The 21,959-nt window shown below is 31.0% G+C and overlaps 1 protein-coding gene across 4 annotated transcripts in view; it reads right to left on the bottom strand.

Annotated features, from left to right (window-relative positions):
* Window positions 1-21,959, bottom strand: part of LOC143078711 (maestro heat-like repeat-containing protein family member 1) — a 66,889-nt gene that overhangs the window by 13,755 nt on the left and 31,175 nt on the right. Inside the window, exons 17-34 of one of the 4 annotated variants that reach the window (XM_076253630.1) lie at window positions 21,446-21,553; window positions 20,916-21,035; window positions 19,271-19,393; window positions 16,658-16,678; window positions 14,837-14,989; window positions 13,796-13,927; window positions 11,108-11,187; window positions 10,258-10,498; window positions 9,670-9,780; window positions 9,072-9,207; window positions 8,392-8,504; window positions 7,973-8,125; window positions 6,311-6,465; window positions 5,420-5,576; window positions 2,489-2,626; window positions 1,453-1,529; window positions 972-1,109; window positions 196-316 (exon numbers count right to left, since the gene is read on the bottom strand). In XM_076253630.1, the coding sequence (XP_076109745.1) occupies window positions 196-316; window positions 972-1,109; window positions 1,453-1,529; window positions 2,489-2,626; window positions 5,420-5,576; window positions 6,311-6,465; window positions 7,973-8,125; window positions 8,392-8,504; window positions 9,072-9,207; window positions 9,670-9,780; window positions 10,258-10,498; window positions 11,108-11,187; window positions 13,796-13,927; window positions 14,837-14,989; window positions 16,658-16,678; window positions 19,271-19,393; window positions 20,916-21,035; window positions 21,446-21,553 (2,277 nt within the window). Of the gene's footprint in view, window positions 1-195; window positions 317-971; window positions 1,110-1,452; window positions 1,530-2,488; window positions 2,627-5,419; window positions 5,577-6,310; window positions 6,466-7,972; window positions 8,126-8,391; window positions 8,505-9,071; window positions 9,208-9,669; window positions 9,781-10,257; window positions 10,499-11,107; window positions 11,188-13,125; window positions 13,249-13,795; window positions 13,928-14,836; window positions 14,990-16,657; window positions 16,679-19,270; window positions 19,394-20,915; window positions 21,036-21,445; window positions 21,554-21,959 lie in introns of all 4 variants that reach the window. The other 3 variants (XM_076253631.1, XM_076253632.1, XM_076253633.1) reach the window with 3 other exon arrangements.

Genomic DNA, 21,959 nt, shown 5'->3' with positions numbered 1-21,959 from the left:
TATCATGTTAAATTCATGTAAAAAAATTTCAAAATGCAAGTTAAAATTATTGTGATTACATGTCTAACCCTGTTGCATTTTGCGAAATAATAAAAACATAGCAATATTTTCTGAATTTACAGTGATATATTAATTATTTACACTATTTCAAGACTGTTTTGGCATGTGTCCTTTTTTTACACTATATTCAATTACCTCTGAAAAGAATGCAGCCACTGTAACTCTCTGAGGGTCATATAAACTTGACAAGCCTGAAGCAAGAGATGTTACTATCTTTGATATGTAGGGTCCTCCTACCGCACTTTCTACTAAATATCTGAAGAAAAAAATGCACTTAGAATTACCCTTAGGGATACAGAAATATACTATAGGGTTATTGCATGAATATTGGGGAATATTGTCCCAAGTAGAATTTTATATTGCACGAGCTTGCGAGTGCAATATATGTTCTACGAGGGACAATATTCCCCAATATTCATGCAATAACCCTTTTATTGTATAGTAATATAATATTTAAAAGTATAAACTGGTTTAAACTAAGATTTTGTCGTTGATGACATCATCAATTTTGAGGATTTATTGCACTAGTGCAATATTAGAATTTATTGCACGCTAACTTTTGGTTACTTTCTGTTGGAAATATTATATTGCTATACAATAATATCAATTATTGGTATCTAAATATTTTTAATCTTAACTTGTAATACAATGTATCTCATATAATATTAACAATGTGTGATGCACAAAAAATAATAAATTTCTCATTTTATCAACAGTAGGATTTAAGTGAACTCAAAGTGACAGGTTAATTCCCTTTACAATATTCAATTTACAAAACACACTTGTTTGGGACACCAAGTAATTTTACTCACATATTCAATGTTCAACATAAAAACTCCTCCTTGGTTTAAAACAAGGATGTATAATACAACACAATACCTGTACCAAATCTTGTGAAATAAAACAGTTACCTGCATAAAATGGTGACACTTTCAGGATATCTTTCTTCGTCTTCAAACATTTCCCAGCAATCTTCTTTGTCAAGTCCCTCTATAATGTCCTCAGACTTTGACCTCTGTAGAAATGACCTAAATGCCTCTACAGCTGCCCTATATATTAAAATTGTACACACTACTTTTATTTTAGTGTTAATGAGAAGAAAGGGATCTGCTGAATTTGAATGGAATAAAATTATTGAATTTTATCATGTACAGTTCTTTACAAAAGATTTGTGTTCCAATCAATTACTATTTCAGTAATGTACATGAAAGTCTTTATTTACAAATGAAAATTACCTCATATGAGTTACAAACTAAGAACATTAAGACTTGTAGAAAAGGAGCAGGAACCTACATGTATTTACTTATTGAAAATGCATTGTTATATATCTAATCTATACTTTAGCATAAGAAATATTTAACTTGGAACACGAAACAGGAATTTTAGACTTACAGACTAGGAACTGGCACCTTAGATGATGGAGGTGGAACAGATTTCTTTTTTTCTTTTGGTTTACTTTCTTTTTCCTCCTTAAAACAGATCACACTCTAATAATCAGGATTCAATAGACAATTTATTATATTTCAAACTGATAAACACATATTTTATTGTTCATCTTATTAGTGTTGAACATCAAGCTATTGATAAATTTATGCATAATCAGTAACTAAAACTTACCAGTAAAGATACAAATGTTTCAGAGCTAAACATACAAATGAAAGCTTGACCATCATTGAAGATTGTATATAGTAACCTTGATTTTTAGTTTTTAGTTCCTGTCTCAATGAAATTCATCTAGTACCGATTTATAAAGTTATGTCGTAGGTCATACTGTCATTGTTATTACTGCACATAAAGAAAAATTCCCAAGAATTTGTCACAATTGCAAAAAAAAGAATTGTATCTAATATCTTTTTTAAATTACTGACTAAAAGTTACACATGTTAATCATGCTAAGCATTAACCCACTCATAATTTAAAGTATGGAACAATAGGAAGTAGGTGGCTGAAATATCTGAAAACTTCTTTCACATTAAAACTCACGACTGCCAAGATGCTAACTTACAGCAAAATGCATTGAGTGTGTAGGTATAGGTAATATATTTGACTAGCTACTTGCTAGCTGAACTGTGAAGTCATTATCAAGTAAGGTATACTTCCCTCCTTTTGGAGTAGTCTGGTCCTACAGACAGATAGATGGGTTCTTTGTCAGATTAGTCTACTCTTAAAGGAGGGTATTATACCTAACCTAATACTGACTTCAAGCAAGCTAGTCAAAGATATTACCTTTACCTACACACTCAATGCATTTTGCTGTAATAAGAAGTTATTCTGTTCAAAGGTACCTGACAGAAGTGTAATGAAAGATTTTAAATTCATTCAACATTTTGAATTTGTTTGTAAGATCAAACCAATGGAAGACAAGGTAAGTGCAATAAAGCCCCCATTCCTAGAGTAGGTGTGTAAAAAAGTTGATGATTCGACTTACCACAACCGGTTTTGGAGGCTTACAATCAATAGAAGAACCAATTCTTATAAGTAGAGAAGAAAAAAATCTGTGGTAATTCTTCTTGACCACCTCCTCAGATTCTTCAACGTCAAATATAATTTTTAAAGCACAAGTCACCTGCAAAAGGAAAACAAAAACAGTTGTGTAACAGATGTCATATTTTCAACACTGAAGATAACATTTAAAACATAATTTACATGCAATAGGAATATATAACAGTTGTATTTATGTGTTACATCTATATATCCAATGAAATATTTCCCAGAAAGTGTAAGGTTCAATTTTTTTGGAAATTTTATAATTTTTCAAAGGGACAAAGTAAACACATTGTATTTTGTAAAACTTTTATAAAAATCAAACAAGCCAAATTAATTTTAGTTAAGGTGTTTTGTACCACCTTAAAGCACAAGTTACCTGCAATAGGAAAAGAAACTAATTTTATTTATGTGTTACATATACTACATATCGAAGACCATACCCAAGTTTCATTCAAATCCATTAACCATTTTAGAGGAAATACATCTAAATATATAATCAGAATGTTTTGCTTTTTTTTTTTTTTTTTTTTTTTTACATCATTTACAGTTTACAGTGACACAATAACAATGTAGAAATTGATTTCTATTTTACGTAGCAAGAATTTGTTTTTATATTTAATAACTTTTGTACAAAAGCAAACAGGATAACTAAATGCTAGTAGTTTTTTTGTGAAGCTCCAACAATGATTCAACTTAATAGCTTTTATTCTTTAGAGTAACCACATTTACAAAATAATTCAGCTATTAACAGCAACAAAGTAACTGATCCTTCTGTAACAAAAGCAGAAAATAAGGAGATGCAGTATGATCATCAATAATACATCTAATAGAGTTCAAATGATAAGTCATATTAGGTCCGAGACCACAATTGTGGTCTCTTGATTTTCGTTGTTCACGAAAATATAGTCCCTAGTGTCAACAGTGGGTTACCTGCCATTTATTTTTATACCCCTTCCAAATTTATTTCTCCATGTTTAATGCCTCAAATTACAAGTAGGGGGGTGAAATTACACTGTAAAAAAATTTGGGTCCAGAATCTTAAAGGAAAGTAGTGATTTGGTCCAGCTGAAAAGGGTTAAAAATTAGCACTTCGGAAGATGTCAAAAGATTTCAAGACGCCCTGAACATAAAATTGTCCATATTTTGAGTTAGAGCCGATGCAGTTTTCTATAATTTTGATATAATTTGTCCCAAAAGTAGTTCAACACACTGTAAAAATTTCATTGAGAAAGGGCAGGTGGGATTTTTTATAATTTTCATTTATGTTCTAAAAGAAATGCACTATGAAATAATTGTGGTCTCGGACCATATAAATAACTAAGATAAAAACAAGAAGTAATTGTAACAGGATGCTGTTACGAAGTCTCCCAAACAAAGCTCCTATAACTCGCCATTCATATGGTCCCATGTTCATTTGATTTGATTTTTTTGTCCCATACAAGAATATATATGGCTTACTGGTGGGGATCTCCACCATTTACAAGTATTCAAACAGGAGGGGGTGGTGGTGACCCCAGGGACTTTACCTACATTTCATTTGATTTGTTTTATTGTCCCATACAAGAATATATATGTTTTAGGGGTGGGGATGTTGACCATTAACAAGTTTTCATACAAGAGTGGGGTGGGGTGACCCCCTAGGGACTTCCCTTTTATTTCATTTTATTTGTTTTGTTGTCCCCTACAAGAATATATATGGTTTAGGGGTGGGGATGTTGACCGTTTACAAGTTTTCAAACAAGAGGGGGTGGGATGACCCCCTCAGGACTTCCCTTTTATCTCATTTCATTTGTTTTATTGTCCCCTACAAGAATATATATGGTTTAGGGGTGGGGATCTGGACCGTTTACAAGATAATAGTACATTCTCAAATTGAACGGGGTGGGGGTGACCCCCAGGAACTTCCATTTAATTTCATTTGATTAGTTTTATTGTCCCTTACAAGAATATATATAGTTTAGGGGTGGGGATGTTGACCGTTTACAAGTTTTCAAACAAGAGGGGGTGGGACGACCCCTAGGGACTTTCCTTTTATTTCATTTCATTTGTTTTATTGTCCCCTACAAGAATATATATGGTTTAGGGGTGGGGATCTGGACCGTTTACAAGATAATAGCACATTCTAAAATTGAATGGGGTGGGGATGACCCCCGGGGACTTCCATTTAATTTCATTTGATTTGTTTTATCGTCCCATTCAAGAATATATATGGTTTAGGGGTGGGGATCTGGACTGTTTACAAGATAATAGTACATTCTCAAATTGAACGGGGTGGGGGTGACCCCTAGGGACTTCCCTTTAATTACGTTTGATTTGTTTTGTTGTCCTATTCAAGAATATATATGGTTTAGGGGTGGGAATCAGGACTGTTTACAAGATAATAGCATATTCTCAAATTGAAGGGCGTGGGGATGACCCCCCAGGGACTCACCCTATATTTCATGTGATTTGTTTTATTGTCCTATGATCATTTCTGAAGATTGCGTGTGTTTATCACTTACAGTTTTCAAGTTATATTCATTTGAAAAATTTATAAAAAAAAAATCCCATAGGGTTCTATAGTAAACCCCTCCCTTCTTTCTGCCCCCCAAAATACCCCTTAATAGACCCAAATGCACAAACGAAAGATTGATGGCTCACCTAGACATATTAGTCTAACATTCTATGAACCCCTAAGTAAATCTGACAAGCGGTTTTGGAGAAACGCTGCGGACAAGTTCATTTTTAAAAGTGGCGGAAGAAAAAGAAGAAGAAAAAGAAGAAGAAGAAGAATAATAAAAATAATAAGAACTGAGCAAAAACAATAAGTCTCCAAACTTTGTTTGGGAGACTTAAAAACATGAACATTCACAGTTACAACAGAAAAACTTACAGCTAACGGTGTTTGTGTGGCAATTTTTGTTGTTCTTTCTCCATCTTTTTTTTCTTCATATGGTAATTGTCTGGACAGCATGTCTAACATCTGATCAGTGAAACCAGAAGTTAACATTGCATCCTGGGATAGAATCTGCCATATTGCTACTATATTGCTGAAATTACATGTTAATCATTGGTATATATACCCTGGGATAGAATCTGCCATATTGTTACTATATTGCTGAAATAACATTTTAATAGTTGTTTTATACCGTGAATCATTAATGAGTTGCTGTAAATTTCCATTTTTCGTAAAAGCTGCTGTTTTAAAGTTATTCAACTTCATGATTTTCATTTTTTTCTGGCACTTATCTAATTCCTTGTTTAAATTCTAAATAACCACAATTCCATATGTTAAAGTTGTTTAATATCAATTACATAATAAAATTGAGAATGGAAATAGGGAATGTGTCAAAGAGACAACAAACTGAGCAAAGAGCAGAAAACAGCTGAAGGCCACCAATAGGTCTTCAATCAATACAACGAGAAAATCTAGGTGTGTTACATAATTCACCATTAATTAAGCAAGGATTTCAACCTTTGTTTTAGATAGGTATCAAAGGTATCACTAGACAGTTTAATAACTCAATAGGATTCAAATAATTACTAAGTTAATGTAACCTAGAGATGAGGGGCGTAAAAGAGGGGTATCTGCGAGGAAGAACTTGAAATGAAATTGCCATTCCATGATGAACAGACAATTAAAAGTTTGTTGCACGTTGATCTTTTTACCGATTTCATGAAACAGTGAATAACGTACCTTATTCACGGCTGCACATGAAATAAAATGGCAAAACACATTGCATGAAAATAACCCTTTATCAACCTCTACAGATTGACATCTTACCTATCATAAGGCAATTGATAACTCAGTAAAGCCTTTAATACATTAGTGAGATGATGTGACGACAATGTTCTGACAGATCTTAGTGTACCAGTTCTGGTTTGATCAAACTCAATCTGACCTAACTTATCATGAAGATAACCGATAATAGTAGAGACCTGCAAAGAAAAAAAAGTTTTAAAATAATATTTTTAGATTTAACATTAAATTAATAAAAAAAACAAGAATGTGTCCTCAGTACACGAATGCCCCACTCGCACTATCATTTTCCATGTTCAGTGGACCGTGAAATTGGGGTAAAAACTCTAATTTGGCATTAAAATTAGAAAGATCATATCATAGGGAACATGTGTACTAAGTTTGAAGTCGATTGGACTTCAACTTCATCAAAAACTACCTTGACCAAAAACTTTAACCTGGAGCGGGACAGACGGACGGACGAACGGACGCACAGACCAGAAAACATAATGCCCCTCTACTATCGTAGGTGGGGCATAACAAAGGATTTGGGATATCCATCCATGACACAAAATAAGTACATACCGTACACATAAAAAAAACACAAAAAAAGCAGAGAACAGTGCTTTCATTGCACACTTTTTAACTAGTAACAATTTTGTATTTTACTAATACAAATAATATGCAGAAACTTTTTAAAAATAGTTTTGTAATTTCTTTTTAAAATTACGTTCATTTTCTGAAGAAATAAATCTGTAAAAATGGTAATAGTAAGGTGCTTTTTTACATTTATTCAAACTGAAATAAACTAAAATCATGTGTATGTTTTTGCTCAATTTCTCGGTTATCAAAGATAAATTTCACCTTAATAAATTAACTGAAAAATATCCATAAGTCAAGTTAATGAAAGTTTATTTATATGAATGTTAATAGAAAAGGGGAGATAACTTGGTAATTTCGAGCCACATATAAATACCCCTTGTTATTTAACCTACTAATTAGATCTAACAGTAGAAGGTTACAAATTTCACTAACTTTCAACCTTTGATAAAAATTCTCTTTTCGTCATCACGATTGATGTCAGCCATTTGACGGCTAATTTTGCATTTAGATGAAAAGTGACTTCCAAAATGCTAAAATTTCTCCTATATAAAGTTCTTACACCCTCTGAGTCACCTTAACTGACAAAACATTTAAGAACTTGTGATACTTGTTCACAAAAAAAACTGTAATTCAAAGAATTACCACAAATACTTATTCTAGTTGAATTGCAAATGTTAAACAGTAGTTTCCTTTTCAAGTCAAGATCATTCCTTTTTGTAAACATTTATTTTCTTTTTTACCTACCCCTTACTAAAATTCACCTATATTGCAAGGCCAGATATACTCAGTTAAAAAGATTGTCTATGTGAGGATGTCATCTTCATGTAAACGGGTAATTTTCTACATTTTTTGGTGACATTCTGTCAAGCTTTATTCATTGTTGTATTAGTGACACACAAGTGAGAAGTTTAGCTAGCTTTAAAACCAGGTTTAATCCACCATTTTCTACATAATAAAAGGCTGTACCAAGTCAGGATTATGATAGTTGTTGTCCATTTGTTTGATCTGTTTGAGCTTTGATTTTGCCATTTGATCATGGACTTTCTGTTTTGAATTTTCCTTGGAGTTTAGGTTTTTTGTTATTTTACTTTTTACACTACATACCTGTTTTGATACTTCGTTGCCTCTAGCTTTAAGAATACCATTTAGTACAACACAGGCCCCAGATGAACTGTGTGACTGGGGATCTAAAAGTCCTTCTTGTAAAACATCTAAAAATTCTATCAGTTGACCACTTGGTAACTTTTTAGCAATCACCTAAAAATTAAAAAAAACATGAATGAATGTGTTGTCTTACTAAACATATTCTCACTATTAATTAAAAGTATCAGAAAACAGGATGTAATTGTCAAAATTTAAAAAAAACAAAACAATCAGAGATTAAAATTCACAACCGTTAAACAATTTCGAAATAGGAAGTTGTTCTGTTCTGTGAACAATTTTTTTTTTGTGGGAACAGTATATCATATATTTCCATGTTATTTTCCTTCATTTTAGTTCCTCAATGACTTATAATTATTAACCTTGGCAAGGTCGTTTATAACACTGAATAAAACATTTGGATCATCTTTCTCTAGCCGTTCTTTAAGTGTACACAAAGCATCAATCATCTGATCTGGCTGGTCCATTGAATTACCTAAAATATAACAAAAATATCAAAATACAAATCATAATGTTTTAAATGTCCCACATCCCATTCCATTCTTTCTATATAAGAATTTTGATATATTCTAATTCCTTAAATTTTATGTCTATATATACAGCTTTTTTTTGCCCCACATAGGGGCATTAGTTTGTTCCTTCATTCATCCTTCTGTTCAGCTTCAGGTTAAAGTTTTTGGACTTTTTTGGTGAAGTTGAGATCCAATTAACTTGAAACTTAGTACACATGTTCCTTAATATATGATCTATCTTATTTTAATGCCCAAATTTAATGATCCACTGAACATAGAAAATTAAAGTGTGAATGGGGCATCCATGTACTATGGAAACATATATATATTTTTTTTTTAATCTAGCCTTTAATGATAGTCACCCATGTTGCAAATTATATCAGACTAAAAGTTTTAGGTTTTGATCATCTAAATATTTTGTAGAAATCTATTTTATGCAAATAACTTTTGTTGTGATAACAACAATTAATAAAAATTATGTTCCATAACATATCAGAGATTGTCAAGTTTGGTCTATTCTTTCATTTTACCTGCTATTTTTGAAGCAATCCTAAGTGTACACTGAACACAGTCCATAGCCATCTGTCTAACTCTTATATTGGGATCTGTACATCTTGGGACTAGCTTGGCAAGGATGACACATTCAGTGGGGAAATCTGTTATATTCTGAAAGAAAGGTTATTATTTCATGTAAAAAAGGTTGAATTATTTTGATTTTACCTTCATTATTGTGTCAATGCCACATGACAGTTATATATGAAGTTAGTTGTAGTTAACAGTAAATGCCAGCTTCTTCTTCTTTCATAGTTCTCTCCTGTTTAGGAGCACTCCATATATAATACAGTATAACATTGAAGAATGCACATTTAAATCTCTCCAGCCATTCTTAAACATGATTTCAAGTTTTCTGCAGTAGCCTTTGTGATTGTGTTTGACAGATTTGCTGTAAATCAAGGTTTTTCTTACTATATTTAGAGACCTGGGAGAATCCTTTATACTGCTATATTTTATTTTTTTCAATTTTCAAATTAAGGTTTCAGGATGAAAAATTTAGAAGAATCAATTTCTTACCATTCAAATGGGTACACCATGGTAACAGTCACATTTAGAACAAACAATGCTACTTACATTTGAACTCGGTTCCATATTTTCTAATAAAAAGTTTTCTACAATAAGAAGTGTTGTTAAACTCCTCTCTCGTTCATACTCTTCAATAGAAAGAAACCATTTACTCAGTTGCTGAAATAAGAATAAGAATATGAATAAGAATAGAATATTTATTATTCCAGTCAAGGGCCCTTGATGGGCAGCATAACATGTCCACATAAAACAATACATCATGATTTGTAACAGAAAAAACATTTTTATATATTGAAATGAAACATTAAATAAGGTTCAGACAAATGTTATTATCTACATTTTATAAAAATTGATTGATAATATAAGAATGAATCCTACAAAAATCTTGCTTTAGTTTTTTTTTTAATCAATAAGCACATGAATTTCTTTGGAATATTAAAGTGTGTTTCTGATTTTTTTATATATCAAACATAATTGGCCTTTCAGTCATTAAACATTACTCAGTACACAGTGCTCGTACAAAATTTGTGCTCAAAATCCAGTACTTTGAATGGTTGATTTCTGAGTCTGAGTACAATTATCATGCTCAAATTATTTTAGACTGGAAGGCAGGATTGACAGAAAAGTAGTTCTCACCTTGAAAATAGTATTTAGTCCATTAGGAGTGAGATCTTTGAGGAGTATTTCTTTAAGTAAGTCATGTAAAGCATCAAATGTTGCTGACATCAGCACTTCAGCTTCTAACGTCTTGTCATACGATTCTTCCTTCCCCTTCTTTGACACAGGTAGTCCACCAGGTGGCAGTGGATATATACAGTCTATACTGGTTTTCACAAGATCAAGTTCTTCTGCCTCGTTTAAACGGGGATCCAGTTTACTCATTTAGTTAAGAAATTTTTTGTGTATAAGTCGTGTAATTTCATGATTGAAAGATTTTTATGCATGATTTTAGGTAAATTAGAGAATTTGTTTTATGAGTGATTCCAAGGATCTTCCATCTTTTATTTTCAGTAATTTGATAAGAACTGCTGATTCAAGCTTCTTGGCTATTTGCAATAGTGTAAAAAATGATAAAATCGTGCACAGAAGACTAAGTTTATGATATATAGATATGAGTGCCAATGAGACAACTCTCCATCCAAGTATACATGACATAATTAGATATCAAATGAAAGCTTTCTTCTTTGATTACAGATATTCTTTAATAAGCTAATTCTGTATGCATATGCCTTCTTTTAGTCTTGACATAACATCATAAGGTCAAGGTTTACATTTTCAGTTTATACACAAACAGTCTTTAGAAAATTTGTTGCTTGTAGTTTCTTTCTAAGAGTTTTAAAAAGTCTACATCTTTATTAAGTTTCTATCATTATATATGATATTCAATGTCAAAATACTGTTTCATTTCTCTTAATGGTTAATATATATTTGTTTTTTAGGTTTAAGATGAGACAAGCAACAGAAGTAGCTATTTCTATAAGGATACACTAATGTTGAACAAGCATTCATTGCTAAAGCTCTTGTTTCATTGGTTAATGATGTTGTACTCTCCATCTGCATATAACTCTACAATATTCAATCATAAAATCATCACTGGAAGTCACATGATATGAGCTGTGTCGCATAGAAATTGACCTTATGCAAATTAATATCAGTACATCTATTTACTTATTTCGGGTGAAAAAAATCTCCATGCAAAGTCTTTAACTGTGTGAAAATTGAAGTAATATACATTGGCGGATCGTGGGGGAGGGTTCTTGGGGTTGGAACCCCCCCTTTTTTTTTAAGATCAATGCATTTAAATGGGGACATATAGTTGGAACCCCCTTCGTCCTGGGTTGGAACCCCCCCTTTTTAAAATGGTTGGATCCGCCCCTGATATACATGAAATAAGAACCTTATACAAAATATACCAACAATCATCTTTATTTCGTATTTTGAATGTTCAAAAATCAATCAGAGTCTTATCAATGTACACATATACATGCATTTACATAAGGTCAATATTTATCTGATACAGCTCATATGGTTTCATCAAAAATTGTTATATTTATCCTTATTTTCTATATATTCTGTATGAAACATAAATATTTAGATAATGGATAGTGAATTACTACAAATAGAGTTTAGCATTTTTCTAACTTATACAACAATGTAGTAAAAAAATCCTTTTCGTAATATTTCCTTTTGATAACAATTGATGTGTTTCTGCAGCTAATAACTGTTATTTTTATGGAAATATGTGATAAATTGTTCAAATTAAAAAAGAGAAGAATCGTCTGTTAAAAATGTTTTTATGAAATTACTATATAGGTCTTTAAACAGTGTAATCTAAGTGGTATATAAGACAAAAGAAACGTACTATTACTTGAGAAATAAAAAAAATGTTTTGAAAAGTTTTATAGCTTTTTGTTTCCGATTAGTTTAAAATTATTTTTGTCAACAGTGGATGATAGGATGCATAGACAAACATACAAACAAGAAAGCATAATGCTGTCTCATATCATAGGAGGGACATAAAAATTTGTAACAATAGTTGGACAATGACTTTTAAGCTTTATATCACTAAAACATACGATAAGAATCAATAGTGGAAACATGTACAGACAATTTACAAGTGTGCTGTTGGTGGAAACATTGTATTGAAGGGGTTAATTGGAAATCTTACAAACATGGGAAAATCAACAGAAAGGTTTGATGTAGGTTATCTGAAAGTCTGTTTTGATCAATTGCAAAGCTATTCAAACTTGTAATTTTTGCCTCTATTATTAATACTATACATAAATACTGTAATGAGGCAACTCTCCATTCAAGTCACAATTTGTAAAAGAACAACCATTATAGGTCAAAGTACAGTCTTCAAAATAGAGCCTTGGCTCACATCAAAATTTAAGACAGAACTAAGAATTCATGAATCTTATATATTAGTCATACAATTGCAAAAATATAATTTTGTGATACACAAGAAAAAATCTTCAGTCATACACTAGATTTACAGATTTATTCGAAGATGTAAAAATCTGATTTATCAAGGGGAGATAACTTATTAGTAATTTCAAGGACAAAACATATTCAATTTAGGTCTTGAAAGAGATCAGTTCAACACCTCATTTTAGAATAATAAATTTGTATTTTGTGTTAATAAATTCTACTAGAGAAAAAGGTTAAAAGTATGAAAAAATTATAAATTACAGTACAGTTAATAGTTATATTCATTATGAAGGAGTGGTAAAGTCAATAAAGCCAGACTAGATATCTTTCTTAGACAAAGGTTTGTGATAATGGTTTGCTATCGTGCAATTCATTGTTTCAGAATTTAAAAGATTTTAGAAAAAAAAATCAAAATCTCACACCAAAACATTGTGATTGGCTTACAACATCCTAAACAATGGATAACCAGTCAATGGCATAAAATTATTTTGATTTTGGTGTACAACAATTAGATTACCCATAATCCTTAAGATTCTGAAACAATGAATTTGGAAAAAAAGGTCCAGTATATACCTGCAGATGAGTAATAAACTCGCCACGGTTACTAAAATTATATGTTGTTTTAAGATGATCTGGATGTAGCGCATCACCAATCAAGTCGAGTGTGCGAATTAGGTTTTGTTTTACTGATGTATCCTGACAAACCAAACCAAAATAAATACATAAAACAAATACTACATGCAATTAATTGATGGTTTTCCATGAAAATGGAGAAAAGAAAAGATTTTTTTCAAGAATAAATATTTTGTCTTAATTTTCAATATTTATAATGTTTTAATTTAAATCCAATTTGTACTGTCATCATCTCATACAAATGAAATTAAAAAAAAAAAAAGATAAACAAATAAACAGGTTCAGAAAAAAAATCATAATGATTTTAAAATGTCTCTTTTTTTTCCAAAAAAACTTCTTATAAAACAAGGGAGATAACTCTTTGAAGTAAATTTTACTCAAAATTTTAATTTTTATATGATACTGCATAAACTTAAATCAAATATCCCTTTGAGTCTGTGTTGTAAGTAAATATTGATCAAAAATCACATTGAAAATTACTTAAATCATTCGGTCTAAAAAAGTTATAAATTTATCATAAAAAGTATTGATAAACACAGAAATTAACAAAATCTCTTCTTTCTCCATTTTACATAAGATTACCATAAAAACAAACACAATTCTTAATTACCTTAACTGAAGATATGAATTTTTGCTTTGGTATGAATGAATGTGATTTCTTCATTATCTTAGGATCAAAAGCTTTTCCAATCAATTCGATTGTCCTGATTAAACATCGTCTAAGTTCTAGATTGTGCGCATCCTGTAAATAAATACTAATAAACTGATTTCATTTCAATTTAATATCCATTTTTTCTATTTTAATCCAACTTGATAAATCAACCACTTAAAAATCAATTATTCTCAAAAAAATAAACACTTTGTGTTCTGCTAATGTGTATAACCATTCACCTGTATCATTATGACAACCTCACTACTACATGTATGTATCTCACAACACTTGAGTTGTCAACAGTGTTTTTCACATAATTTTCACAATAAGGTTTCAACACATTGAAACACTTTGAGTCAATATCCAATATCCTTTTCAGAAACAGTATCAACATTATAGTTCAGATATAGTTGTATTCAAACTTATAAAAATCAAACATATAAAAGTATTAATGAATTTTCCTGCAAATGATCAGTTCAATTTTAACTTAATCTACAGCTTTTTATCCAATTTGTTCAGCATTGAAATCATTGAAGTTCAGGTGACATAATTCACTTCAGTTAACTTTATCTTATATTTTTGTTTCAACACCTGATACTTTTTAAATAGCTCTTCATAAAATTAAAATAAGATAGACAGCTTGCAAAACTTTTTCATATATTAGTGATTTTAGTTGTAAAACACAGTTTCAGCGTCATTTTTTATATCACACAGTTAACAAGACATTCCTATAATATTGGTTGTAGTCCATGTGTGGTCTTCAAACAATTTATAAAACTTTATCACAATGCTTCAATTCAAAATAATAAAAATGTTCACATTAATATTTTTTCCAGTATTTATTTTACATTTCCCAAAACATGTGCTTTAACAAGTATCTTGCAACTTCTTCAAGTTTATAATTTAGTCAGAATGTGTGATTATACATAACTGCGTACTATATGAGACTGAATACGGTAGTTAAAATATGTGATTATAATAACACAAAAATATAATTACCTTAACATTGGCAAAGTATGGCTGAATACTTCTAAGGATTGTAGCTTCCATTCTGGACACAATAAGAGATACTGGAGAAAACAAGGCTACAAAACCATAACACAGCATCAATGTAGCTTTTGTCCTTTCTATATCAACTTCCGACTTCTCACCCTAAAATGAGAAAACATTTTTCATCTTTTTTTTTACATAGAAAAATAACACTTTATGATAAGTTTAATGTGATGAATCTGAAGCATGTTTGGGATAAAACTTCATCAGCATGCTCAAACACTAAAATTTGAAAAACAAAGATCTATACCTACTTAAATACAAGAGAAACTTATGACCAAAAAGGACCTATCAAGAAACCATCTCAGATCAACTTTCTTTGATAGAGTTGGAACCTTAGTTTTCTTAACGATTTACAAATTTATCATACTACTACTAGATACTATAATATCAGATCACAGTCAATATCCTTGTTGTCCTCAACAGCCTTTCTTTCATCATTTGATAATCTAATACATGGATTTGTAATATTTTAACAGGTTATGACTACTGAAATTATAATTATCTCATTAGCAATCATACCACGTCCAATTATTTTCTTATTACAGCAGCCCGGGTTTATAATTACGTTACTAATGCCATGTTTAAAACAAGGCCACTTTGAATTGTATTTAAAAAGTAATACATGTACATCTAATCTAATCAACAGTATTTAAAGAAAGCACAATTGGTAATTCCCAAACAGATAAGCATACAGAAAGATAGAGGTTACAGTAGTTTTGTAAAAGAGTTGCCTTATGACAAAAATATATATAACAGAAGGCCTGTTCACATAAAGTATGTGTGACAATCAGCAGCTAAATGGTGGGAGTATGAGAGGAGTCTTGCATTATATAGTCAACTAACTTGTTTTTTTGGGTACCAAATATTGTTGATTGTGGAAAAATTGCATTTTCAAGGGTACCAATTGTAGTGGGTTGAAGCCATTGTATTATTGTAGATATTCATTTCATGGTTTTGTCAAAGTCTGCATAAAAGCCAATAGAAAACTTGTACTTTGTTGAACATTTAAGGTGGTACCCAACACTTTCACTAAAATTCATTTGGCTCGTTTAATTTTCATAAAATATGGACAAAGTATTTACTTTGACTCTTTGACAAAAATATAAAAATTTCAAAAATTTTGAACCCGACCATTTTATCAGAAAAATTACACTGGTTATATAGCAGTTTGACAAACTGCTTATTTTGATTATTAACAAGTTTAATATTCCCTTAACAACACAATGTATTTAAAACGCTTAGCTGATTTTACAGAGTTATCTCCCTGTAGTGTTAGGTACCACCTTAAATTCATGGTTCACATTGACCAATGAAATCCACTTAAATTGGTATCCAACAAATAACGATGAATCATCAGTACTGTATCTTCTTAATATTCGACATCAGATGGCAATTTGAAAACAATTTCATAGAATTACTATTTACTGTCAAATATCAAAATAATAAATAGATGTATAAATGAAGGTAACTTTGGCAAACAACAATAAAAAACAGAAAAATGCAAACAAAATATTATACTGTTCAAATGAAGAGCAACTAATAAAAACCATTAACTGAGTAGTACAGAAGAAGCTCTTATCTGCCTATATTTACTGCACTAGTTGTTAATAACAGTCTCATAAAAATTCATATCATTATCAACATGCTAAACTTCCATTAAAATCAAAACAGGAGCATGAAGAAAAGATGGCCATTATTACAATAATATTTTTATTCTATACCAAGTCTGCTTAGATTTATATTTATATCTGAAGCAGGTTTACTAACCTTTTTTGCAGCAAAACCTATCTATTTGAAATAACATTAGTTGTTAGTGAGTTAATTATTTTTCATTGTTTTTCAACCTGTTTGAAATGTTGCATTTTCCATACATTATAAATTGTAAACATCATTAAGGTGGTACCTAACACTACAGGGAGATAACTCTGTAAAGTCAGCTAAACGTTTTAATTATGTTGTGTTGTAAAAGGAATATTAGGCTTCTCAATGATCAAAATTGATGTTTGTCAAACTGCTATATAACCAGTGTAATTTTTCTGTTAAAATGGTTGGTTTTTTTTTTTTTTTTTTTTTTTTTATATTTTTGTTAAAGGGTCAAAGTAAATATTTTGACAAAATTTTATAAAAATTAAACGAGCCAAATTAATTTTAGTGAAAGTGTTGGGTACCACCTTAAGTCAGAGAAATAAATTTGTAAGTCTAGTGAGACTAGCTAAAAGCATTATGAACAAGAGGCTCTCAAGAGCCTGAATCGCTCACCTTAATTCTTTTGGTTAAATCTCTCATCAATGATTATTTTGGCTTTTCAATTTATTTAAATGTTTTTTGGATCGTCCTATTTTCTTCAAAAGCCAAAAAAAATAATCATTTTCTCCTATGTTCTATTTTAGCCATAGGAGCTATGTTTCTTGACATACAAGGAAATAAAATATAAAATTTATACTAGATACTCTGAAACTCATTTAGCCTAAGTTTGGCTGAAATTGATACAGCAGTTTCAAAGGAGAAGATTTTTTAAAGTAAGTCAACATGATGAACAAATTGTGAAAAAAGTCTTTAAAGGGCAATAACTCCTTAAGGGGTCAATTGACAATTTTGGTCAAATTGACTTAATTGAAGATCTTACTTTGCTGAACATTATTGCTGTTTACAGTTTATTTCTATCTATAATTATATTCAAGATAATAAACAAAAACAGCAAAATTTCCTTAAAATTATCAATTCAGGGGCAGCAACCCAACAACAGGTTGTCTGATTCATCTGAAAATTTCAGGGCAGATAGATCTTGACCTGATAAACAATATTACCCCATGTCAGATTTGCTCTAAATGCTTTGGTTTTTGAGTTATAAGCCAAAAACTGCATTTGACCCCTATGTTCTATTTTTAGCAATGGCGACCATGTTTGTTGATAGATCATAACTTCGGATACAATTTACAAACTAGATACCCTAAGGAACATTCATTTAAAGTTTGGAAGTATTTGGCCCAGTAGTTTCAGAGGAGAAGATTTTTGTAAAAGATTACTAAGATTTACGAAAAATGGTTAAAAATTGACTATAAAGGGCTATAACTCCTAAAGGGGTCAACTGACCATTTCCGTCATGTTGACTTATTTGTAAATCTTACTTTGCTGAACATTATTCCTGTTAACAGTTTATCTCTATCTATAATAATATTCAAGATAATAACCAAAAACAGCAAAATTTCCTTAAAATTACCAATTCAGGGGCAGCAACCCAACAACAGGTTGTCTGATTCATCTGAAAATTTCAGGGCAGATAGATCTTGACCTGATAAACAATATTACCCCATGTCAGATTTGCTCTAAATGCTTTGGTTTTTGAGTTATAAGCCAAAAACTGCATTTGACCCCTATGTTCTATTTTTAGCAATGGCGACCATGTTTGTTGATAGATCATAACTTCGGATAAAATTTACAAACTAGATACCCTAAGGAACATTCAGTTAAAGTTTGGAAGTATTTGGCCCAGTAGTTTCAGAGGAGAAGATTTTTGTAAAAGATTACTAAGATTTACGAAAAATGGTTAAAAATTGACTATAAAGGGCTATAACTCCTAAAGGGGTCAACTGACCATTTCCGTCATGTTGACTTATTTGTAAATCTTACTTTGCTGAACATTATTCCTGTTAACAGTTTATCTCTATCTATAATAATATTCAAGATAATAACCAAAAACAGCAAAATTTCCTTAAAATTACCAATTCAGGGGCAGCAACCCAACAACGGGTTGTCTGATTCATCTGAAAATTTCAGGGCAGATAGATCTTGACCTGATAAACAATATTACCCCATGTCAGATTTGCTCTAAATGCTTTGGTTTTTGAGTTATAAGCCAAAAACTGCATTTGACCCCTATGTTCTATTTTTAGCAATGGCGACCATGTTTGTTGATAGATCAAAACTTCGGATACAATTTATAAATAAGATATCCTAAGGAACATTCAGTTAAAGTTTGAAAGTATTTGGCCCAGTAGTTTCAGAGGAGAAGATTCTTGAAATAGTTTACGACGACGACGGACGAAGACGGACGCCAAGTGATGGCATAAGCTCACTTGTCCCTTCGGGACAGGTGAGCTAAAAAACCTCATGACATATAGGCTTAATACTAAATATGTCAGATAAGACTGACCCATACATTGTACTGGTAAATAACGTTGAAAAACTGATATATAATTTGTAAATCAAATCTCAATATTTTATTTATCCATACAAAAACTATGCTCTTGGCATAGTCTGAAGATGCTAATTTTTTTGTAAGGTTCAAACACTTCAAGAATGCAAACTATTCAATTTTCAATGATTTTATAATTGTAAAATAGCTCTAATTTATCAAATTGACACAAATATTACACTTACCTTCATAAAACTAAACAATCCTGAGGATTTCTGCTGAAGTTCTGTTTTAGCAACAGATTCTAATTTGGAAAGTACAGCATCTAAATGTGAAGCAGCACAGAATCCCATTGCTATAGCACATCCCTGTAAAAATAAAATACAATAAATGTGAAGCAGCACAGAACCCCATCGCTATAGCACATCCCTGTTGATATAAAAATATAATTCATAATGCCAAATCCAATGCTTTCAGTACATTTTGTATATCACTGTACCTATTGTATATCACTGTACCTATTGTATATCACTGTACCTATTGTATATCACTGTACCTATTTAAATGTATTTGACAATTAAACAAATGATGCTATAGCATATCTTAATCAGTTTAAAATACATTTAAAAAATACACAATCCTTAGATTGTACAATAGAACTGAAGGTGTATGTGTGAACTCCTCCTGTGTTCCACTCATTTCAGTTTTCATTGAACCCTATCACCAACTTATATCTTCAACAATATTTATATATTTTTAATGTTATCTTCACATTTACAGCGCTGGAAAACTCTATTTTTCTTTTCACTGCTCACAAGAACTATAACTCTACCAATTGAAAACATTGAAACAACAAGTTCTGAAATTGTTGCACAGAAGGATATTAAGAGCCCTAAACTAAGATAATTGATGCAAAAAATAAAGCAACAGTTTACAATGAAGTCTTTAACAAGAGGCTGTCACAACGACAGCAAACCGGATTTATTAACATTTATTTGTGTCCTGGCAATATCACAAGAACCATAACTGATAAATGCTGAAAGTGAAAATCGTCAATATCAAATTTGACCTCCATTTTGTAGTCAGTATCAACATATTAAAATTTGAAAAGCTTAGATTGAATGGTTCATTAGTAAATGCAACAACGTGAATGGAAACGCCATTTTACGATCTTTCAAGAACCATAACTCCTGAACGGTAAAAGTCAAAATCGTCATTATTTAACTTGACCTCTATTTTGTCATCAGTAACAACATATAAAAATTTCAAAAGCTTTGGTTGAATGGTTTATGAGAAAATGCACGGACACGACTGGAAACACCATTTTTCAATATTTCAAGAACCATAACTCCTGAACGGTAAAAGTCAAAATTGTCATTATTGAACTTGACCTCCATTTTGTCATCAGTAACAATATATTAAAATTTGGGAAGCTTTGGTAGAACTGTTCATGCGTAAATGCACGGACACGACTGGAAACTCCATTTTTCAATCTTTCAAGAACCATAACTCCTGAACCGTAAAAGTCAAAATCGTCATTATTGAACTTGACCTCCATTTTGTCATTGGTAACAACATATTAAAATTCGGGAAGCTTTGGTAGAACAGTTCATGCGTAAATGCAAGGACACGACTGGAAACTCCATTTTTCAATCTTTCAAGAACCATAACTCCTGAACGGTAAAAGTCAAAATCGCCATTATTGAACTTGACCTTCATTTAGTTGTCAGTAACAACATATTAAAATTTTAAAAGCTTTGGTTGAACGGTTCATGAATTAATGCACGGACAACATTTGATTGATGCCCGCCCGGCCGCCCGCCGTACATCCCCAAATCAATAACCGATATTTTTGTCACAAAAATCTGGTTAAAAATCAAATGAACCTACCTCCCTCTCCGTCTGATCTGAATGCTTCACTGAACCAAATATTAAATCTAAATGTTTTCCTACAAAATCTTTCTTTGTTGATTTTCTTGTAATCACACCAAGACATTTATACATGAAGTTCTGGAATAAAAAAAACAATTTTAAACTTTTTAGACATAATAATTTAAGTAAAAACAAATTTTGACGTTATAATACAAAATATCCGAGACCACAATGAAAAGTGATTGTTGTTTGACATCAATAGTTCAAGCAGCACAGATTCTCAGGTCAACCAGTGCAGATTTCATAATGGCGATAAGGTGTACCATTATATATACTGTAGATTCATTTATTTTCGTGGGTACCTATTTTCATGTATTAAGGAAAACTTGCATGTTTGTGGATATCTAATTTCATGGTTTTGTCAAGGTCTGTGTACAAGCCTATGTAAAATATGTCATTTGTTGAACATTTAATTTCATTGTTTACTTGTACCCACAAAATCTATGTAAAATTGGTATCCAATGAATAATACACAGTAAATATCTTACCTTTTCGTCTGGATAATTATTATACATAGGTATCTGTTGTCCGAATACTTCTCCAAGCTCGGCTATCCATTCTTCATTGTCAACCACATCTAAACTTTTACTTAGCAACTGAAAGTGAAGCCAAATAATTCTATCATGATAATCTTTGCTTCAACAAATGCATGTGAATAAGTAAATTACAATTTATCAATTAAGGTGGTACCTAACACTACAGGGAGAAAACTCTGTAAAATCAGCTAAACGTTTTAATTACATTGTGTTGTTAAGGGAATATTAAGCTTCTCAATGATCAAAATAAGTGTTTGTCAAACTGCTATATAACCAGTGTAATTTTTCTGATAAAACGGTTGGTTCAAATTTTTTGAAATTTTTATATTTTTGTCAAAGGGTCAAAGTAAATACCTTGTCAAAATTTTATGAAAATTAAACGAGCCAAATTAATTTTAGTTAAAGTGTTGGGTACCACCTTAAAATCATTATAACAGATATCAAGGGATCATACTGATAATGGAAT

Source organism: Mytilus galloprovincialis, chromosome 6, assembly GCF_965363235.1.
Source record: "Mytilus galloprovincialis chromosome 6, xbMytGall1.hap1.1, whole genome shotgun sequence".
Lineage (NCBI taxonomy): Eukaryota > Metazoa > Mollusca > Bivalvia > Mytilida > Mytilidae > Mytilus > Mytilus galloprovincialis.
This window is presented reverse-complemented; position numbering and strand designations above follow the sequence as displayed.